The sequence below is a fragment of the Neopelma chrysocephalum genome, unplaced genomic scaffold (genome assembly GCF_003984885.1).
Source record: "Neopelma chrysocephalum unplaced genomic scaffold, ASM398488v2 Primary Assembly neopelma1_73b, whole genome shotgun sequence".
NCBI classification, from domain to species: Eukaryota; Metazoa; Chordata; class Aves; order Passeriformes; family Pipridae; genus Neopelma; species Neopelma chrysocephalum.
In genome coordinates, this window is record NW_020897734.1 from 4,988,083 (window position 1) to 5,007,720 (window position 19,638).

General features: G+C 45.1%; 1 protein-coding gene across 5 annotated transcripts in view; it reads right to left on the reverse strand.

Moving 5' to 3' along the window:
• Positions 1-19,638, reverse strand: part of ATP11C (ATPase phospholipid transporting 11C) — a 56,617-nt gene that overhangs the window by 15,866 nt on the left and 21,113 nt on the right. For all 5 annotated transcript variants that reach the window (XM_027687120.1, XM_027687121.1, XM_027687122.1 and 2 more), the window contains exons 4-23: positions 17,102-17,182; positions 16,002-16,109; positions 15,269-15,397; positions 12,763-12,866; positions 12,053-12,103; positions 11,137-11,201; positions 10,462-10,543; positions 9,936-10,086; positions 8,984-9,181; positions 7,903-8,064; positions 7,247-7,404; positions 6,537-6,608; positions 5,602-5,675; positions 4,826-4,929; positions 4,045-4,226; positions 3,225-3,488; positions 2,733-2,907; positions 1,910-2,012; positions 485-630; positions 56-115 (exon numbers count right to left, since the gene is read on the reverse strand). In XM_027687120.1, the coding sequence (XP_027542921.1) occupies positions 56-115; positions 485-630; positions 1,910-2,012; positions 2,733-2,907; positions 3,225-3,488; positions 4,045-4,226; positions 4,826-4,929; positions 5,602-5,675; positions 6,537-6,608; positions 7,247-7,404; positions 7,903-8,064; positions 8,984-9,181; positions 9,936-10,086; positions 10,462-10,543; positions 11,137-11,201; positions 12,053-12,103; positions 12,763-12,866; positions 15,269-15,397; positions 16,002-16,109; positions 17,102-17,182 (2,469 nt within the window). The remainder of the gene's footprint in view (positions 1-55; positions 116-484; positions 631-1,909; positions 2,013-2,732; positions 2,908-3,224; positions 3,489-4,044; positions 4,227-4,825; positions 4,930-5,601; positions 5,676-6,536; positions 6,609-7,246; positions 7,405-7,902; positions 8,065-8,983; positions 9,182-9,935; positions 10,087-10,461; positions 10,544-11,136; positions 11,202-12,052; positions 12,104-12,762; positions 12,867-15,268; positions 15,398-16,001; positions 16,110-17,101; positions 17,183-19,638) is intronic.

A 19,638-nucleotide genomic window follows, 5' to 3' on the forward strand; every position in this document is an offset into this window, starting at 1 on the left:
TCATTATGCCACTTGCTTTTTATCCTACCTTTTTAGACAAATTACTGGAAATTACCTGCTGTGAGAATCCACAGAAGAACTGGTATAAAAATTGCGGTAAAATGAAGCAAAGGTTCTATGGAAACAAAACACAAATGATCAGCAGGGAAGCACTTGACTTCTCAATCTAAATCCAAGTAGTTTTTCCTGTTATCAGACATTTGTGTCTGATATTACAACATCAGACAAGGCAGGGCACTTGTTCTACCAAGCACAGAACTAATCCAGTGAGCAGCTAGCATCTGCAGAAGACACTGGAAGAAAGTCATGCTCATATTCCCTTGTAAGCCCTGTTTTCAATGGACAGGCACCTGGCAGACACAGCCTGCTCTAGGGAAGGAAATCAGAGCTGCAGAATATCCTATTTTTTCCCTGATTATTATTTCATTCTATTCCCAAGAAATGCAATAGTATAAACAAAGAGATAAGCAACACCCCCTCTTACCTTATAGAAGAAATACTGTACAAGGTGTGCTATTCTCACATAATATAAATGCCCATGTGCTAGTAGCAGTTTTCTTAAATGTTTAAACTTTGGCACAGCATAGTCACTGTTTCTGGAAGCCTGACGTCCTTCTTTGCCTTTTATACCTGGAGACAGAAGCATGGCAAGGAGTTAATCCCTAAGGGGCTGGAATCTGGATGCTACCCACTAGGTTTGCTCACATCACTCAGTGTCTCAAGGCGTGACAAAGGCTGTGTTTCCCTGAGTGTCCCAGGAGACCAAAACACTAACATGCTTGCCACGGTGTGGTTTTGGCTCCACAACACTCAGACCTGCCTCTGGAGTTTTTCAGCTATATTTAGGCTGCTGTCTGATTTCCTGTGTAAGACCGTGGTGAAGAGTATCTAAGCAAATCTGATAAAAGATAAGGAACTGGTTTCCCCACAGGCTCGCCCACATCTCACACAGCAGAGTTATTTCACTGCAGATGCTCAGCCTCCTGAGACATCCCCACAGAGAAGGGCTAAGGACACACAGGGTTTTTTCACTGAAAAGCCACAGTCAAACGAACTGCACTGGATCCTATTCATTAGAGGGCACCACAGCATTTCCAACAGCCCCAAATAAAGAGCCTGCCCTTTCTCTTCCACTGACACTTTTTTAGTGGTATTATAAAAATCTCATGTATCTCTGACACCAACCAGCAGACAGGAGGGTAGTTTCCAGCCTCATGTGAGTCGTATGGACAGCACAGACACAACAAGACTGGGCATCAGCCCCTGGGAAAAATGTGCAGGTCCCCAGTGCTAAGTTACTGAGTTACTGTGACCAGTTAATGCTAAAGTCTGATACTTCCATGGCACTGACTTTGCAACAACTCCCACTAATCACCCACCAGTTTGCTGCCTGTGCCTTTGTTTTCTGAGCCCCAAGCAACCCTTATCACCACGAATTTGGCCATAGAGTTTTTGAACATAATCTGCAGCACATCACCGATGGAGAGAATGGTACTATCGCAGCTGAGCAGCACATGATGACCTCATCTCTTTCTCATTTTACAGTGGGAGTGGTAAAACATTGGCACAAGTTGCCCAAAGAGGTGGTGGATGCCCCATTCCTGGGAAGATTCAAGGTCAGGTTGGACAGGACTGAGCAGTTTGAACTAGTGAAGATGCCCCTGGTCACTACAGGGGTTGGACTAGATGGCCTTTAAAGGTCCCTTCCAACCCAAACTATTCTATGACCTCAAGCACTGATCTGGAGTCAAGCCCTGGCTCCAAAGAAAGCAACAGCAGAGTTTCCACATTTTTCAGTAGGATAAGTCTAGCCATGTGCAATCAGAAACACTGTCTGCACCTCAACAGTGAACCCCTGCAAGAGCAGACAGGTCTTGGGCATGAGATGTGTGTTATCAGGAGGTCTTACCTATTCCAACATGTGCTTCCAAAATCATACTAACATCATTTGCACCATCACCTATGGAGAGGGTTATCGGGCTTCCTTTTGTGTTCTTCACCATTCGCACAATCTAAAATATTTAAAAAAAGGATTGCAGTAGAACCCAAAATTCAGTTAAAAAGCCTCCAGAGATCTTCCCACCGTCCCACTTGCAAAAAAGCCCTCCCACCAGGAAAAGCAACCAGGCTTCTACAGCAGCAATGTAATACCTGGAGAGTTCAGGTTAATAAAATCCTGGTTCAGAGTTCAGGTTAATAAAAATAAAAAAAGGGGAAGTAACCCCTTGTTACTTTCTTTGCAGTCACAATTAGAGCAAAAGCCCAGATCCAGCTGCACAGGGTTTAAGGACAGTATTTAAAAACAAACCCAAGCAGCAGCATCCTGCTCTTCCCCTCTGCCAGACCCTGCTGTCCCAAAGGTGGGACCTCTCACGTGCCTCAGGGTGCAGAAACACACCACTTATCAGGTTGGGACATCCATCATCTACTGTCATGAGGAAGTTATGGACTCCACCTGACAAATTCGGAAGGGAAAAATAAGAGCAAACAGGGGGGTTGTTTATTTTCAATTGCCCTGGGTTTGTGGCTTCCTGCGAGCATATCAAACAAAGGGTCTGCATTCAGATTTGAAAGAATGGTGCGTTTTCATCACGCTCTGAAGCTCAGACAAGGCTTATACACAGCCTGGAGAAGTCCTGGTTGATTAAGATGATCAGGTCAAGTCCCAGCTGATGAATTCAAAGTGCATCACATCATCTAATGATGAGCTTCAGTCAGTTAGAAGTAAATACCTGTGCTTTCTGTAAAGGAGCCATCCGGCAGCAGAGGACTGCAGTGCACTTCAAGCAGATTTGTAGAAATATGTTTTTGTAATTGCTAGAACCAGAGTCCTGAGAAGGGTTGAGTATCAGTGACAGCGTCGAGCCATCTATAATCAGTCCGTACTCTTGACTCAACGTCCAGCTTCTGGGGCACAACAAGGAACATGTTTGAAACAAAATCAGACTAAGAAGTCAATCTAGCTGCTTGTATCATCTTAGTGAAAAAGAAATTGCTGTTGTATTAATCTTCTTTTCATCCATTCTTGAGGGCTTAGCAATCTTAAAAAGCTCGGATTTAACATGCACCCTTCTCCAAAGGAACTGTGTATGTAATTTCAAAAGCAACTAATATTAGAGATGATGAGCAAAGTGAAGGAGCCAGTCCCCAGGGCCACAAGGTCCTATTTCTCTATCAAATTTGCATCTGAAATTCACCATGGCTGAGTCCTCTTGCTCACTTACCTCTTCAGGCCTCCCCGGTTTTTGGGAACGTCCTGAATCAGCTTTTTATGGTACTCCATCAGCAGCTCATGGAGCCGATCCTCCTTCCTTTCACTCTCACCCACGGTCCTTGCCGTTAGCTCCAGCAGCTCAGTGCTGGTCTGGAAGAGCCTGCAGGCATAGCAGGTGGATTTGGCAGTTTCCATCTTGTCTCCTGTCAGCACCCAAACCTTCATGCCAGCCGCGTGCAGAGCTTCGATCGTCTCTGCCAACTGCTCCTGCAGCCTGCAAGCACAAGGGAAACATCACTCCTCAGGTTGGCCTGCACCTAATCCACATAACCCTGATTCTGCAGGTAGGAAATACCAGCTCAAGAGAAGTTATTTGATTTTGCCCATGCTGGGGAGATCACTGCCACAGGAATAAGGATTAGAAATCAGCAATCCCAAGTTTTTGTCTGCAGGCAAAGAGAGAAATCACTGCATTATACTCTTGACTCTTAGGTCTCACAGTAAGAGTTTAATTCACACTTGCAGTTACTATAACTGCATGTGGAACTGAATTTGTTTTGATGTGCAAATTAATGCTGTGTGCTTAATTCACACTCTGGAAGTACAAGTATTTTGGTAGTTTTATTAATAAATCCCAATTTCTACTACACCAGCCAATTTTAGCAACTAGGGCACTGTGAAATGGGTTGTGCCATGGTGTAATTCATTGCCCTGGACACTGCCAGCATCTGCCTGGCTGCTCAGTTCCACCACAGCGAGTCAGGGCCACGATGCAACATCACAGAGACACCACAGGTACCACAGTGCTGGTGGTGGGGTCACCTCTTTACCTGTCTTCTACAGCAGTAGCCCCAATCAGGTGCATGTCTGCTTCTGTGTCGTCAAAAACCTTGGCCATCTTCTCCTCCCTGTCCTGCAGAGCCATCTTAGCTTCATTGAGCTGCCTGTCAATTTTGTCATACTCCTTTTGAGTTAATTCTTTGAAGGCCACGCAGAGCGTTCGATAGCCATCCTGGTGTGGGAAGGGGAAAGAAAACAAAGTGGACAAGTGCCCTAAAACTAGATTCTCTACAGCTCCTCACTTTAGGGTTAGTGCTTTTGTCCACCGTCAGTGCTTCTGGCAGTATTGACCCTGAAGGCAAGGACAATTTGCTGGCTTGAGTCAAAAGAGAGATTTTCTCAGTGTTTATACAGTAACTTCATCCCCACAGACTAATCGTGGTTCTGCTTATCATGTGCAGGGCATAGGGCAGAGAGAAATTAAGAGAAGGACCAGAGTTGAGAGTGTGCACCTGACAGGGAGAGCAGGGACCAGTGCCACCACGACTGGGACCAGGCACTTCTCCCACTGGACTAAACAGCCTGTTGTTGTTACTTCTATTTTTAACTTGCCTGGGAGATGCTTGGACACAACTGTGATGGAGACCATGTAAGTATATCAAATAAAGGTGGAAGCCAACGGCACAGAAAAGGAAAGAAGCCTAGCATCAAAACAATGTGAAGTGACACTCAGATTTTCAACACTTCCCTCCAAAGCAAGGTCACATCCCTATTTTTGGAATAAAGCTTTCCTGATCCCAGAAGCCAGCCAAATTCCATCCGTGTGCTCACCATAGCATTGCGGTCCACATGGACTTTTGTTTGTTGGATTTCTTCTTGCTGCACCCTTGGAAAAATAGAGGAATCTGCTCCTTTACAGAAGAGAAGCAACTTTCCTAAAAGGAAATTATAAATAGTTTATAGCATTCATAAGCTGTAGAAAAATTTAACAATGCCAATCGTGAGCAAGTGATGCTGAGGGAGGAAATCTGGCAGGACTAAAGAAGGAATTGCTAGAAGCCCAGCTGACTACCAAAAGTGGTCACACCAGCTTGTGTAAAATCTTGTTTGACCCCAAGTTGGGACATCAGGTGTCCCTACCTGCTTCTAAGCAACCTTCCTGCAACAGGCTGGACAAAGCAGTTTATTTTTTCCTATTTAGAAGCCTTGGTAACCTTACCAGGGAGAGTAAAACCAGCATCCCATACCTTATAGGACTGACACTTGAGAAGCATGGTGACCTCTGAATTTTTGTCTGTTGTCCCCATGAAACCCCATCTCACTCAGGGGACATTCTCACATCTCTCTCTCTGTACTTGTTCCAGCCTGGAACAAGGCAGGCAGGAAGCTCTCCATGGGTCACTGTTCCCACCCCTGATCTGATGCTGGGTCCCAAATGGCTGCTACGGAGGAAAATTAACTCTATCCCAACCAGACCCAGTACAGAATTTAGTTAGATCAGCTTAAAAAACTAAAAGCTCAGTCTCTCTGGGTTACAGGAATAAGAAGAATGTGTTTTATATCCATGCACATACGTATGACAGTCCACAAATGCACTTGGACTGTACCTGTGGTGGTTCTCACAATGACACTCATACGGCGACGGACAGGGTCAAAGTTCAACACATGGAGAAGTTGGTACCTTAAAAAAAAAAAAGCTTTGACTCAGTAAAAGAAAACCAGAAAAATAACTATTTGAGACAGAAAATCACTAACAATGAGCTGCAGAAATCAATACACTCTACAAGAGGCATCACCCACTGGGGAATGTACTTTTTACAGCTACTGCACAAGACAATGGAGAAAAAAACTGAACTCCAGTGGTGCTCTGAGCATAGGGCTGAGGGTGTGGGTGCCACCACCGTGCCAAGTCCCCAGGGTGGGCAGGGGCTCAGCAGGGAGTGTAGAACCACATGGCACAGGCAGCAACACTGACTCTGCCAATTAAGTAAGAAGTTTCACCGTAAAGGAAGTAAGAAGTGAAACTTGCTTGTGAAGGCAAGTTCTCAGGGAGCGCTGGGATTAGGTCAGTGACTCTCAGGTATCCACCAAGCTGTGAGCACAGGGTAAAATCTAACTATTTTCAGCTTGGGAGGGGAAAAAAGGTTACAGGGAAGGGAGACGTATCATATGTTTAGGCTTACAGTATCCTGCTGTGACACCCAGCCACTGTCCATAAGGTCAGCAGCCACCCTGTGAATACCCAGAGCCATCTGCATGTCTGGGCACGGATGAAGAATACACGCAAAGGTCTGCAGGCTCTTAAGGGACCTGAATTTAGACGTCAGTAAACCTCCCGCGGATTTTTGCAAGCGAGCCTTTCAGCCTGCACCTCGCTGTGCTGTGCTTTGTAAAGAGGACAGGACTTTTCAGGCAGGTCAGCATGGCCTGACAGCCCTCAAGGAACAGCTTTGACCTTGCCAGGTTGACCAAACTCGCTTAAGCCATTTGGGAGCGGCGCAGAAGAGCAGCCTTGTTCCTCGGCAGCCCCAGCAGCACTTACATCTCAGTTTCATTCTTTTGGTTTCGTATTTTCATGAAATCGTTTTCAAGTCCTAGAAAAGTGAAACCATACCTGTCAATAAACAAAAGGACAGAACAACATTGAAAACACCCATTGGCACATATTATACATTAACAATGTTCTCGTTTCACCTTCTGAACTGCAGAGGAGAGTAAAGAAGTTAGTGAGCCTGAGCTAAAGAGCACGGCTGGATGTTTGCTTACTGCATGGACAGCCTGCTATGATGTTCTGGCACTGCTCCCATCACCTGGAGAGCTTGGGCATTGGAGCACAGAGACATCAAGAGCCTCTGGACATGGTCCACTGGGTCTCTGGCAGATTTACAAGCCATGAGCAAGTATATACAGCTGCAACAGCCTCATCTAAAACCTAGGGCCTGGCAATAGCATCGAATCCCTGAATGGTTTGGGTTGGAGAGTATCTTACAGTTCATCTAGTCCCAACCCCCTGTTCACTAGTCCAGGTTGCTCAAAGCCCCATCTAGCCTGGCCTTGAGCATCTCTGGCAGGACACAAATGTGGCGTTGACAAAAGTAACCCACCCTATGGTTTGCCACTGCAAGCCAAGGAAACAATTTCACTGCAATATGCAAATGGTAACTGGTCTCTGTTTCTCAGGGATTAAACTACAAGGCCATGAGGGCTCCAGCAAAGGAAGGAATTGAAAACCCAACATCTTCAAATTCTTACTTTTCTGCGCCTTTCACCAAAGCGATTTCATCTGGGGAAGAGGAGATGTAGGTGTATTTGCGCTCTGGGTGTCCTATCAGCCCATCCACCTGGTCTGCTTCCTTGATCTGAACCGTGTGGCACAGGCAGAGGGCTCGCAGGAACAGCTCCTCACGGCTCTAGGCAGAAGTGAAGTAGGGCTTGTTACCAGTCCACCTTGCAGTACTTGGTTGTGATTTTTGTGTACACATATTTAAAAACCAAAAAACTCCAAACCCCACACCCCCTCCCAGCTTCTGTTGTATTCACCCAGCCAGACTAATCGTGGTTCTGCTTATCATGTGCAGGGCATAGGGCAGAGAGAAATTAGGAGAAGGACCAGAGCTGAGAGCGTGCACCCGGCAGGGAGAGCAGGGACCAGTGCCACCACGACTGGGACCAGGCACTTCTCCCACTGGACTAAACAGCCTGTTGTTGTTACTTCTATTTTTAACTTGCCTGGGAGATTCTTGGACACAACTGCGATGGAGACCATATAAGTATATCAAATAAAGGTGGAAGCCAACGGCACAGAAAAGGAAAGAAGCCTAGCATCAAAACAATGTGAAGTGACACTCAGATTTTTTAGTGGAGCTGACCACTAAACCCTAACAGCCACCAATATGCACACTTCTTACCTTTTCTGCCTTGCCGTAGTATTTCGGGAGTCCATCGGTCTGAGCGAAGCCATCCACCTCCGACATGCAGTCTTTGTACTTGTGCCCATCTATGCAGCACTCGATGAACTCCATGCTGTTCTCTGTCAGGGTGCCGGTTTTGTCCGTGAAGACGTACTCCACCTGGAAGCAAGCAGGCAGGCTGCCTCACTGCACCTCCAGCCCCATCTGTCGGGGAAGGAGCCCCGCCAGAAAAAGAGGCCGGGGCATTTTACTGCATCTGTGCCCGTGTTGGAGAGCAGTACTTTGCTGCTATCCTAACCTGACCCTACAGAAAAGATGCAGGTGCCCCACTTCATCACTGTGTAGTTCTTCTACTTTGCTCCTTAGAGCAGCTCCTTTGTTTTTCAGCCTGTTTCATGGGTGGCAGGAGGCAGCTTCTGAAGATTTAAAATCTGTTTCCAGTTTCTTCACTTTCCCCTCATCCTCTTTCTTGAGTACTTTGCTATAGCTCCTTGTGCTTGCAGAACTGCTACTTCAGGTCTACTGCCTCCTTTGGGGGATTTTCATCTTGGTGCTGTGTTTCAATTAGTTAATTGCTACTCCAAATATATTTTTATTGTTTTTTAAAGCAAAATTAAAAGCAGGAAGCACTACACATGCCCTCCATCCAGTCTCTCCTGGTGCAGATAAGAAAGGAGCTGCCTAGGTGCCCCAGCAGCAGAGCAGTTGCAAGTGCTCTGCGTGCCCAGGGAGGTGACTGGGCAGACATTTTTGTTAATCCTCAAAGAGACAGAGGATTTTTAATTTTTAATTGAAGCAGTGAAAGCAAACCACCCTGACACGCAGAGTGCTGCGCCTGATATTCCCCAATATGGAAACAATTGGCGTGACCCAATTCCTGCTCTTTCATGCACTATTTATAACCTTATCTGTTTCGCAGAGCGAGGGGAATCACATTAAATGGAAAGTGCCACCAAAGCGGGTGAAGCTCTGCCCTGAGGGGACCGTGAGGGACCGCCACAACAAGGGTTCCCAGCAGGGGGGGGACATTTTCACCCACACTTTCATCCAAGCAGATGCAAACAGAGCGTGTTCTGACCTGCCCGAGCTCTTCGTTCAGGTCTGAGGTGTTCACCAATGCTCCCTCCTTTATTTCTTCGTCGTACATCTCCTTGTCCCAGGAGATGAAGAAGGAGCCCAAGAACTTCTGCATCTCTACTGTAACATACATGGAGACTGGGATAATAAAATTGAAGAGAACCATAAATGACAGGAAGTCCGTGAACATCCGCAAGACCTACAAAGGAAAGAGAAGATGTAGTCTGTGCCCATCAGGAGTAACTCAAGGCCAGTTTACAGCAACACCTCGGGGATTTTAGACAGCTTCTAAAGTTAAACAGATAAAAAACAACCCAAAAATGAATACAGCTAAGATACAGGGCTAAATCCAATTTTTGACACAAAAATAAAAGAAAGCTCCATAGTGACCAAAACAATGTTTTATCCAAGCATATTCCTCTTAACAGTATACTGCTACAGGTCCATCCCAATCCCAAGTAACTAGAAACAAGGAGCAGGTATCTTGAGACTAGTCAAGTTATGGCAAGGGTACAACTGATTCAGTGACATCCCTGTAAGTCCTGTTCAATAACCCATCAAATAACAGATCTCTACACACTTGCACTCTCTCTTTCAGGCTTGACTGCCCATGTCTCGGCAAGTTTAAGAAACTGGTTGATGTGGCCTCAATTTAAGTTTACCTATTCAAAGCTGAAAGATAGCTCCAGTTCAGATAAGGACCCAGGTTAAATCAGCTGCACTTCTATATTATATAGTATTTATTTATGCCTTGCCCTGCTCCACACAAATATCACTGTGCACAAGCACGAAAGAGGCAGGAAAGAAACGCAAACAGCAGGAGAGACCGAAGGAAACGACAGCACTTTCTGCGGGCAAACAGGACTCACAGGGCTGGCAGCAGGCACCACGATTAAATAAAACCGTCAGAATAGGTAAAGCTGGAGGAGGTGCTGAAATACAAATCCACTTACCTTGAATGTCTCTCTCTCTTTTTTAGTCTTTTCATTGTACCAAGGCTCATCATTAAATGGATTACTCTGCCAGACGTATTTCAGAGTCGTGCACACAGTGGCCTTGCTCAATAGGATGCACAAATACACTATCAAGAAAGCGTTGATAGATCTGAAAAACAGGTTTCTTTTTTCAATTCTTGCAGCTATTTTTATATAGAAAACTCTGTAAATAAGCAGGAACAAGATTTCCTTACTTTTAAAAAGGGAAATACAGAACAAGTGCTTTTGACACTGCTGATATTCAGGGTCAGGTTCATATATTTTAACATCTCTTAATTTTGTTTTTAAATTAAAAAAAGCTACTAAATTATGCTGCTTCTCGCAAGATACGCTTTATCAAATACCCAGATTTTCCTATGCAATCAGAGAGCATCTGCAACAAAAGGCAGTAGATTAGGGGATTATGTCTGTACAAGTCATCCATTAAAAACAAAAACAAACCCAACAACTCTTACTGATTTTTTTCTGGAATATAAATACTCACTTTTCCACTGCAGACCGTTTCTGAGATTTCCCTTGGTAGTTCAGAGCCATTTTTGTCTCCATTCCAGTATAGACTGCAACTCCTGCAGGGTATCAAAGCAGGGCTCGTAAGGGACTTGCAGCCCCAGAGGGACCCAGCTGGCACTTGACCATAAGGGGCATCGGTGTTTACATCAAACTCAAATCCCAGCTGAAGAAAGAGGCATTACCCAAGGACTGTTCAACTACAGAAATCTCTGAGGCTGCCAAGTAATGCAACTGCATGTATCCCAGAGGACTGAGCGGGAGCCTATGGATCACATACAGTCAGAAAAACCATCAGTCTTCCATAACAGCCGTCACCCTAAATCATTAGTGTCTGGAACTCTGCTCCTAGCACACTTCCAGCAAAGGATTTGGGAACAACTCCTTGCTCACTGTATCTCAGGCAAAAAGAAAAGCTTGCTCTGGTGTATAAATACAACCTGCAGAGCTTGGCAGCACTGTAGACACAACCACTGCCTCCTAATTTCACCCTGTCCACTTTGCAATCAGCTTGCATGCCAGACACAGCTGTACAGCCCAGGCACACAGGCTGTAGAGAAGTATTTTCCCTCTACAAATTTAGCAATGAACATCTACATTTTTCATCGTTTATCAAAACTATTTAAGTGAATAAGTAATAAAAACTGTTCACCATAAATCTTCTTGGTATTTTTGAGGGTAGCACCTTTCAGCAACAGGTTTTCAGGACCCAAAGACCTAAACATAAAAGAAATTATAACATTACATTATTCAAACAACATTCAAACTACTTTATAATTTAGACTCAGAGACAGATTATAAAGCTAAACAGATGCTCTTTAGATTTGAGTACATGATTTGTATGTAAAATTGGGCCTTGCTTGAGTTTGTTTTTCCTCTTTATATACTTACATTTGCATTTCATCTTACACAGACTATCCCTGATGCTCAAAGTCCCACATTTATTGAGGGATTATCAGTAAGGCTTTTGAGGAATAAGTGCAAAATGTTCAGACCTCATATGTTCCAGTACTTAGATTAAAATCCGATTTTAAAAGCATCAAAGCACAGTCAATCAATGACACCATCAAAACTGGTGGCCCCATTTATGTTTTTATTTCTCTCTGAAACCCCCACTGACACTCTGTTGACCCCCATCCATGACCCTCTCTTGCTTCCAGGGTATGAGTAGACCCACCACAGCACAAAAGACATCCAGCATGCTCCAGTGACAGCTGACTTTTTTTGATGGTTTATGAACATTATTTGCTCATTTTTTCCCTGAAATGCTCTGATTGATGTTTAAGTTTTTGCTTTCCTTTGAATGAAAATATTTTGTGATTGCCTGGTAAATTTGTCTCCCATCAGCAGGGCAGGACATTACCAGGTGGTCCTGCACTGCTTCCCCAAGAGGGGCTCAAAAAAGTAACAGGATGGCAGAAGGGAGGTCTCCTTTTATAATGAAATCTTTGGGATGGTTAAAGAAAAAAAACATTCCCAAATGATGGCAGCACAAGTTCAGATCCTTGAAATTTTATGTAGATGCCCAACCCCTCTGAGGAGGGCCAGCAGATGGCTGTAAGACCAACCTGGCTACGGGCTCCTGGTTGCTTCTGTAGATGATAATTCTTCCAACAAATCTGTAATAAAAATATGAGAAACTTCTATTACAAACATCTTATAGATACTACAAACATACTAAAGAAAAATCACCGATGGGAGACGGAAGCAAACACAGAAATGAGCGCATTTGAGAGTTTAATGTTTCAGAGGGGTGGCTGCACTCAGGACAGGGAGAAATCACACACCCCCAGGGCCAGGGGTGTCCCTACATGCCCCAGCACATCCCCATTACAGACTGCAACACACCCCAGCAAACCTCCTTCAAAGGATTTAACCACAAAGACCCTTACTCCTGGAAGTCATTTGGCCCAATGCATTTCACCTGGGAGGCAGAGTGGCTAAGATAATCACACGGACCATTACTAGAGCTGAGCTGACAAAAAGAAAGCTCATTACACCATGGCAAGTGTTGCATGACAGAGGTTTTCCTGCAAAGACATTCAGCCTTGAAGAAGTATGGCGTTGACTTTGCCATCCTCATATGGAAGGAGCCTAAAAGCTTATCACTGCCTTCACAAACCTTTTGGTCAAACTAAAAGATGGCCTTTGCTTTGCTGAAGTGTAACTTAGTACATCTCCCAAATGATGGGGCTGAGGTGTCTGCAAGGACATCGGGCAGGAGGGGCAGGGAGGGAGGCAGGAGGGGCAGGGAGGGAGGCAGGAGGGGCAGACTCACTTGTAGAGGTCAGGCTGTGGCTGTTCACACTCGATGGTGGCAGTGAGGGTGTCGATGGCTTCATCTGTACAGAGCACGGTGGTGTCCCGCACTGCGTAGTGAGTCTGGGCAGAGGAGAACAGGCAGTGTCACCACAAGCCCCCAACAACCCCATCCCCGAGTTTTACACTCTTGTTACTTAAAATGCCACCATGCACAGGCTTGTCAGCACCAGCAGCTCACCCAAGCCCTCACCATGCTCCCACAAAGCAGCTGAAGCAGCTCTCAGTGAAAGAATGAAGTCACTAAAGCTTAAGAAAAACCACAGTGGAAAGAAGCTGCTGAATATCGCTCAGTAAGATATCTACCAAAAGCAGAACATCTTTGGTTGTTCCCTAGGGACCTGTCCTGGTTGAGGTGGGGGGAGGATGCAGGTGACCCCTGAAGAAGGGGCTCCCGAGGACCACTTGCCCTGGCTCCTGATGGTAACTAGACACCAGCTCCAGCACCCAGGGATCAGGCAGAGCACGGGCAGACTCCAAGCTATTTTTAGCAGCTGCTGCTGCAAAGGTTCATCTCTCATAATTAACTGGAAAGCCCACAAAGGATCTGCTCGCTGCCTTTCAGGCTCTATTTATAGGAGCTACTCAGAGCTCCAAGTCACGGCGGGCTGCACGGCACGCTGCCTCCATCCATCTTCATAAACAAATTCATTAAAAAGCTTCCTCCACTCCTTACGTTTGCATCCCCCTTCTTGTGCATCCCAGGGAGCACCATTACATTACACACACTGTAGTCATGGCATCATAAATAGCCACCTTCGTGCCGTTCTGGTAACCTGCCTGGCTGTTCGTATCGAAAGCAGACACACAAACACACACGCCCCTCCAATATAAATCACAGCTTTCGTGAAACACGACTCAGAGCTGTTCCTGCAGTGCCCAGTACCAAACCCAGCCCTTGTGTGGGGTTTTGCATCTGCTGCTCCCATAACCACAGACACTGTGCAATTACTGAGTGATACTTCAAAGCTGTCTCCTAATCAATTCCACAATCTTTACATCCTCTAGTGTATTTGGAAAACACATGTTCTTTTAGCTAACGTATGACCAAAGATTTGAGCTTCAAAGACAGAGCCCTGACAAAATCTCTTTTATGGTTCTGCTCCAGTTTCACTTAATCAGGCACCTTTCCCATATCTCGACCTGACAAGCCCCAAATACCAGAAAAATCTCCACCAGGAAGACAGCAGATATCCATGCAGATGGTGATTTTGCAGCAAACCTTGGTTCCTAAATGTTAGACCTATTTCCTCAAAAAGAACTGGCTTTTCTATTCCTCTTTCCCTTCAAACTCATCTTCATCTCATCATGAAACAGGAGACAGCTCCCATCACCTACAGGAATTTGCAAACCAAGAAAAACACAACACCAGTGCTTGATATAGAAACTCAGCATCACACTTACAGACTCACAAGTTACTAAGACCCAAGACTCTGCAAAAGTAATGTGAACTCATGCATAGAATACACCTGACACAAATAAGCAGTAGCCTTTTTAATATGGTTATCTATTTTTAGCCTCAAGCCACTTCAAAGCTCCAACTCCTCTTCACTAGTGGAACCAGTACAGTGCACCAGCACTGCATCAGCTCCTACACAAGTCATCCAGAACCAATTAACAGCTGGCAATAGAGATGAGCCACAAACCCCAGATAACACTTATCAGATCCACAGTGGTATTCCCAATGACTTCAGAGTGTGCTAGAATGAATTATGTAATTTTAAAGTATCTTCCAGTCTTACTACTGCAGCTGCTAGTATCTGTATAAAAAAATTATCAAACTCAAGTGCAACCAAATGTTCATGTTTTCTGAGGTAGATAAGTTTTTTGTTGTTGCTTCTTTCCCTAGATTAGAGAGTAAGAAAGAAAGAAAATAAACTGAAGAGATTCACCCTGAGCAAGACTAGTATTAAATTTCACTTCTTGCTTCAGGGAAAGGGAGAAAAAAAAATCCCAGAAGCAACGCTTTTCTCACGCTGGTGAAAAATTCCCCAAATGAATCTGGACATACTGCCTGAAAAAGTCCCCAGTTTCACTGGAAATGCTTGGTTAAGTAACAGGTACGTTGACAGGTACTGGAAAGGGAGCTGAAGAGCTGCAGGCACTGCTTTACTGACGCACCAGACCTCGCAATGCGCGGCTGGAGCAGGGAAGCACTAACATGCTTCCCGTGCTGGGCAGTAAGGCAGTGAAGCTGTATTGATAAATATCAATACAATTTGGGGCTGTGCCAGCAGAAATGGCTTTTGGAGACAAAACAGAGCACAAAGAATCCCCGAGGGCTTCAGTGCTGATGCACTGGAAGCAGACAAGAGGGAAGAGCTGTTAAATGCAGCCATGCAGCCACAGGGATGGGCTCCATGGGAGCACCCTCCAGTTAAGTGCACCCTTCTGCCATGCAAGCAGTGGCACCTCCAGGTACCAAAAGACCACCTCCCACACACTGTCCCATCCATTCCTGTCACCTTGAAATTGGACTCGCCATCAAGACTCGCTGTAGTGACATAACAGGTCCCATCAATGCTGCTGGAGGCCAAAAATATCAAGTCACAGGGGAAGGTCTCATCTGCTTTCACTTCTACTATGTCACCAACCTAGAAGATAGAAAATATTTACATGAAAAGCCCTCTCAGTTGTTATGAGATGGTTACAATTTAGCTTCTCTCAAAGCCCAGAAGAAATCACCTTGGCTAAAAAGGTAAACTGGGGTTCAAGAGGTGTTGGGTCCTTAAGCATCACCCCACAAGCCCTACAGGGTGATCCAGACCATCACCAAATCAGAGCATCCACATGGTACAGTTACTGTTTATTTCTCTGCTAAATCTTGATGGAGCAAGAGACTGTACTTGTCTGAAGTGCGGCGTGATAAATTAACGTCAAAGCTAAGTGTACTTTCCTGGTGTCCTTGGGAGAGTTGGAAATAGAAGAGGACTGCCCGTCCTGGAGAAGTGCAAAACGCTGACAGATCTGTCACTTGTCAGCCCCAGTTCAGCTTTTGTGAGACAGCTTTTCAAAAGCAATCAAAGGCAGCTTCACTCCTTAAGCAGGAACAGCTCTCGAAGCATCTCATCTGAAAGTGAGCAGGCTGGGGCAGCTCTAACCCAGTACATCCCTCCTCCCCTGCCCCTGTCTCCTTACCACATGCACCTTTGTGTTCCCATCAGCTTCAGCGATAACCACATGCGAGTTAACAGTTACCTTGATTTTTTCACTCTCTTTCCGCACTTGCTTTGCATTTTCGACAACGAAGACGTTGCTCTTGTTCACTTCGTTGTCAGCTCTGTGCCTCAGCCAGTCCTCGTACCCCTAGGCACACAGACACAGGCAACAAAGCTCATAAAGAAGCAAGTAAACTAATGAAAGAGGATGAGTGAGGCTGTAGAGGGACAGATTAAAACAATGAATATATCAAGCGGTCCTCAGACCTCCTTCATGCCTGACAAAACATCAACCAGAGTAGCTCAGACTGAATCAATTTATTTTAAAAACTTCATATGCATATTTGACAGATTCAGAACAGATTAAAATAACACATAAAAATAATCTATATGCGGGGCATGCAATGAGCAGCCAAACTACTGTAACACATTTCTATTATTCTCAGTGTTGCCAAGAACAGGCTGATAATATGAATAATGCACTTAGCAGCCCGCAACTCTTTCCTATGGTAACGCAGGATGAGACTCTTCCTCTTCAGTCTTTATTGGAAGAATAAAACATTGAGATTTGAAGCAGATAGATTTTATTCTAGCTCTCTCTTTCCGGCCACTGTAGAAGAAACGTCTTTTGTTATTCAAATCGGGAAATTTTAAATGGCACACGTGCATATGATGGGAGGAAAAAGGTCTTTTTACACCACAAGATGAGGGAGGACTACATGTGTTCAGGACTAGCTGAGTGGTTGAACAGAACCTGTCCTTTCCACCTACCTACACGGGAGCAGAGCGTGGGCTATACTTGGAGCACGTCTCTGCAAAGACCTACAGAGCATTTCTAAAAAGGGAAAAAACATTCAAGTAAAACCAGAACTACAGCAGTGAGCTTTACTGACCCTCATGGCCTGCTTACAATAGCACATGCAGAGATGCTTTACAGTGCCAAAACAAGAGACACCAATAACCACACTCAGAATGCAGTCTCTCTTGAGAAGCACCAGTGCACGTGTCTCACCCTTTAAGAAGGGTTCACCAAAACTACCAGTCCAAGTTGGTGACTTCTGAGTATATTTAAATACATGTTCATGATTTTTTCTACATGTCCCAAAGAGCATCTTCTTCTCCCCACACTGACATCTGTACCTGTTTGATAGCTGTGACAGTGATGACAAAGAAGAGTGGGAGGCCACTGGTCACTGGGCTGGTTGGGGTGTCCACTATCACCTGCAGAGAAAAAAAAACAACCATGTACTGCTGACAGGTAGCAGAAGAAACCAAAACCCTAGTAACGGGGGGAAAAAGGGCTCATCCCACTGGAGGCAAGTCAGAGCCCAGCAGAGGAGGAAGGGAAGGAAGGGCCTTGTCCCTGGAAGTGTTCAAGCAAGGCTGGATGGGGCCCTGAGCAAACTGATCTACTGAGTGGCATTCCATGGCAGGCAGGTTGGAATTATACGATCTTTAAGATCCCTTCCAACCCAAACCATTCCATGACTCATTCTACAGTTCCAAGGGGCACATGAGAAGGATCAGCACAGGCCTCCACAGGAGTGCCCTTCTCCATCACAAGGAGACTTCAATACTTGCTTCTGAAGATCATGGGATGGCCTCCGGTGGGAAAAATCCTAGCAGAAGTAGCTTAAAGCCTAAATTTGACCTTGCTCTAGCAGGAAACAAAAGCCTGAGTGAATAGGCTGCTGGAGATGGGCTAAATGCAACTATTCAAAGGGTGAATGCCAGCAAACCCACTCCCACCACAGGGTGTGCTGGAGAGGACCACGGCAGAGGACAAGGATGGGGCAGAGGCAGCAGCAATGAATGAAGTGACAACCACCCTCATTCCTCACTGAGCCACAGGAGGGTCCTTTCTCCAGTTTGGCAGTGGAGACAGGGCACATCTGAACCTTAAACCACTTCTGGTTATGAAAGGGAGGACAGTACAAGTCATCTTGAACCACTGACAATTGAAGGTTAAAAATAACACACATCAGCCCAAATTACCTATTAGATATACTGCAGAATAGAACATGAATATTTAAGTAAAACAGAAACCCATGCTATGTCTTTCAGCTCTCAAATTGGGATTTCAGAGCACAATTTAAGCACCATGGGTACACAGGGGCCTTAGGGCAGATAGGTGGACCCTTCCTGAGCTTGCTTTTCCTGCTGTCCTCAGAGAGAACGGGAGCACAAGAGGCAGATGATGAGCACTGTGGTGAAAGGGATGGGGAAATTCAGCAGAAAGGCTTTGTGTCCCCACAAAGGGACTTTGTCTCTTGTTTGTGCTTCCCTGGCGCACTCAAAATCAGCAGCATCTGTATATTTATTGTTTCAGACTGCCCGTAAAATGCCGTGTTAAAGACAGGACTCCTCTTACTGGCTACGTGGGCATTTTTGACTATGAAGTGCTGTACACTGCAATATTACCCTGCACTACTGAACCCAAAGAGAAAAGTCAGAGAATACTGAAGTGGAAGAGATACAACATAAGAAGCAGCCATACAAGTGGCGTATGAGTTAAGTAGCAGGAGGGTAAACTAAGATAAACACCACAAATATCCCCAGGAACACAAAGCCCTGGCTCACTCAAATGGGTGTAAAATGTCTCCAAGCAGAAAGTCTGGTAGAAACCAGACTTTGGAGGAACAACCTCGAGCGAGGATAGTGCCAAGTGTCACACAGACACACTGCACACGTGATGGCCTCTCACTGGGGTGACATCGTTGAAATTTAGGCCAGTCAGACAAAAGTTATCTTCCAAAAATTGGACAGGTCTTGGGAATCCAAGAGGAGCTTTGGCTCAGAAAGGCAAAGCAGAGGACCTCCTGCAGCCCAGCAGAAGAGTTTTCTGCACTGGACAAGATGCAGTTGTATGTATTTATGTAAACAAACAATACGATTTCTGTCCACAAAAATGCTGTATTATAGATGTAGGAACACAAATATCAGATGAATTCCCTGAAATAAGTAATTTATGTGTTTGGAGTTTGCACACCCTACACATCCCACGTCTGGATACTACTCTTCCGCTTAGTGGCTGGTGGAAGGCTGAGGAACACACCGACAATGAGCCAGAACATCAAAGGCAGACTGCTCTGAAGCTATTTTTGAACTGGTTCAGGACTTCAACAGCTTAATTTGGATCCACTTAAAAGTGACAAAATCCTCCTGTTACTTAATAGGTGATTCCTTAGGAGATTGAGAATCACACTGTAGAAGTCATCTCCATCAATCAAAAGGGACACTTTCCACTCCTGGTACCTCCTAAATTAGTTTACTGCCACCAGCTTGGTCTGTCTACAAACACACTTGGGAGTTCAGTTACTCCAGACCAACCCTTTCCACTGGGAGTTTCCTTGCAGATTCCTGTGAGTGTTGCAATAGATGAAACAAAGAAACAACTATTTGTATCTGTAACCCTGCTTGTCTGTCACAGGTGTTCCACGCGTAATGTACCTATTTTGTCTTAGAGAGACAAAAGAGCTGGAGTCACAATGTAATGTTTTCATAAAGGGTTTCACGACAGGTAGAGTAGATGCAGCAGGGAATACCCCAAGTGCTGTGGTGCTTCACTCCTCATGCAGCAATCATGTAAGGAAATTCCATTAATTTGAAGAAACTTAAAGATAAGCACAAACATTTAAGCAATGGCATTTTTCAAGGTACAACCCTTGGTATTTTAA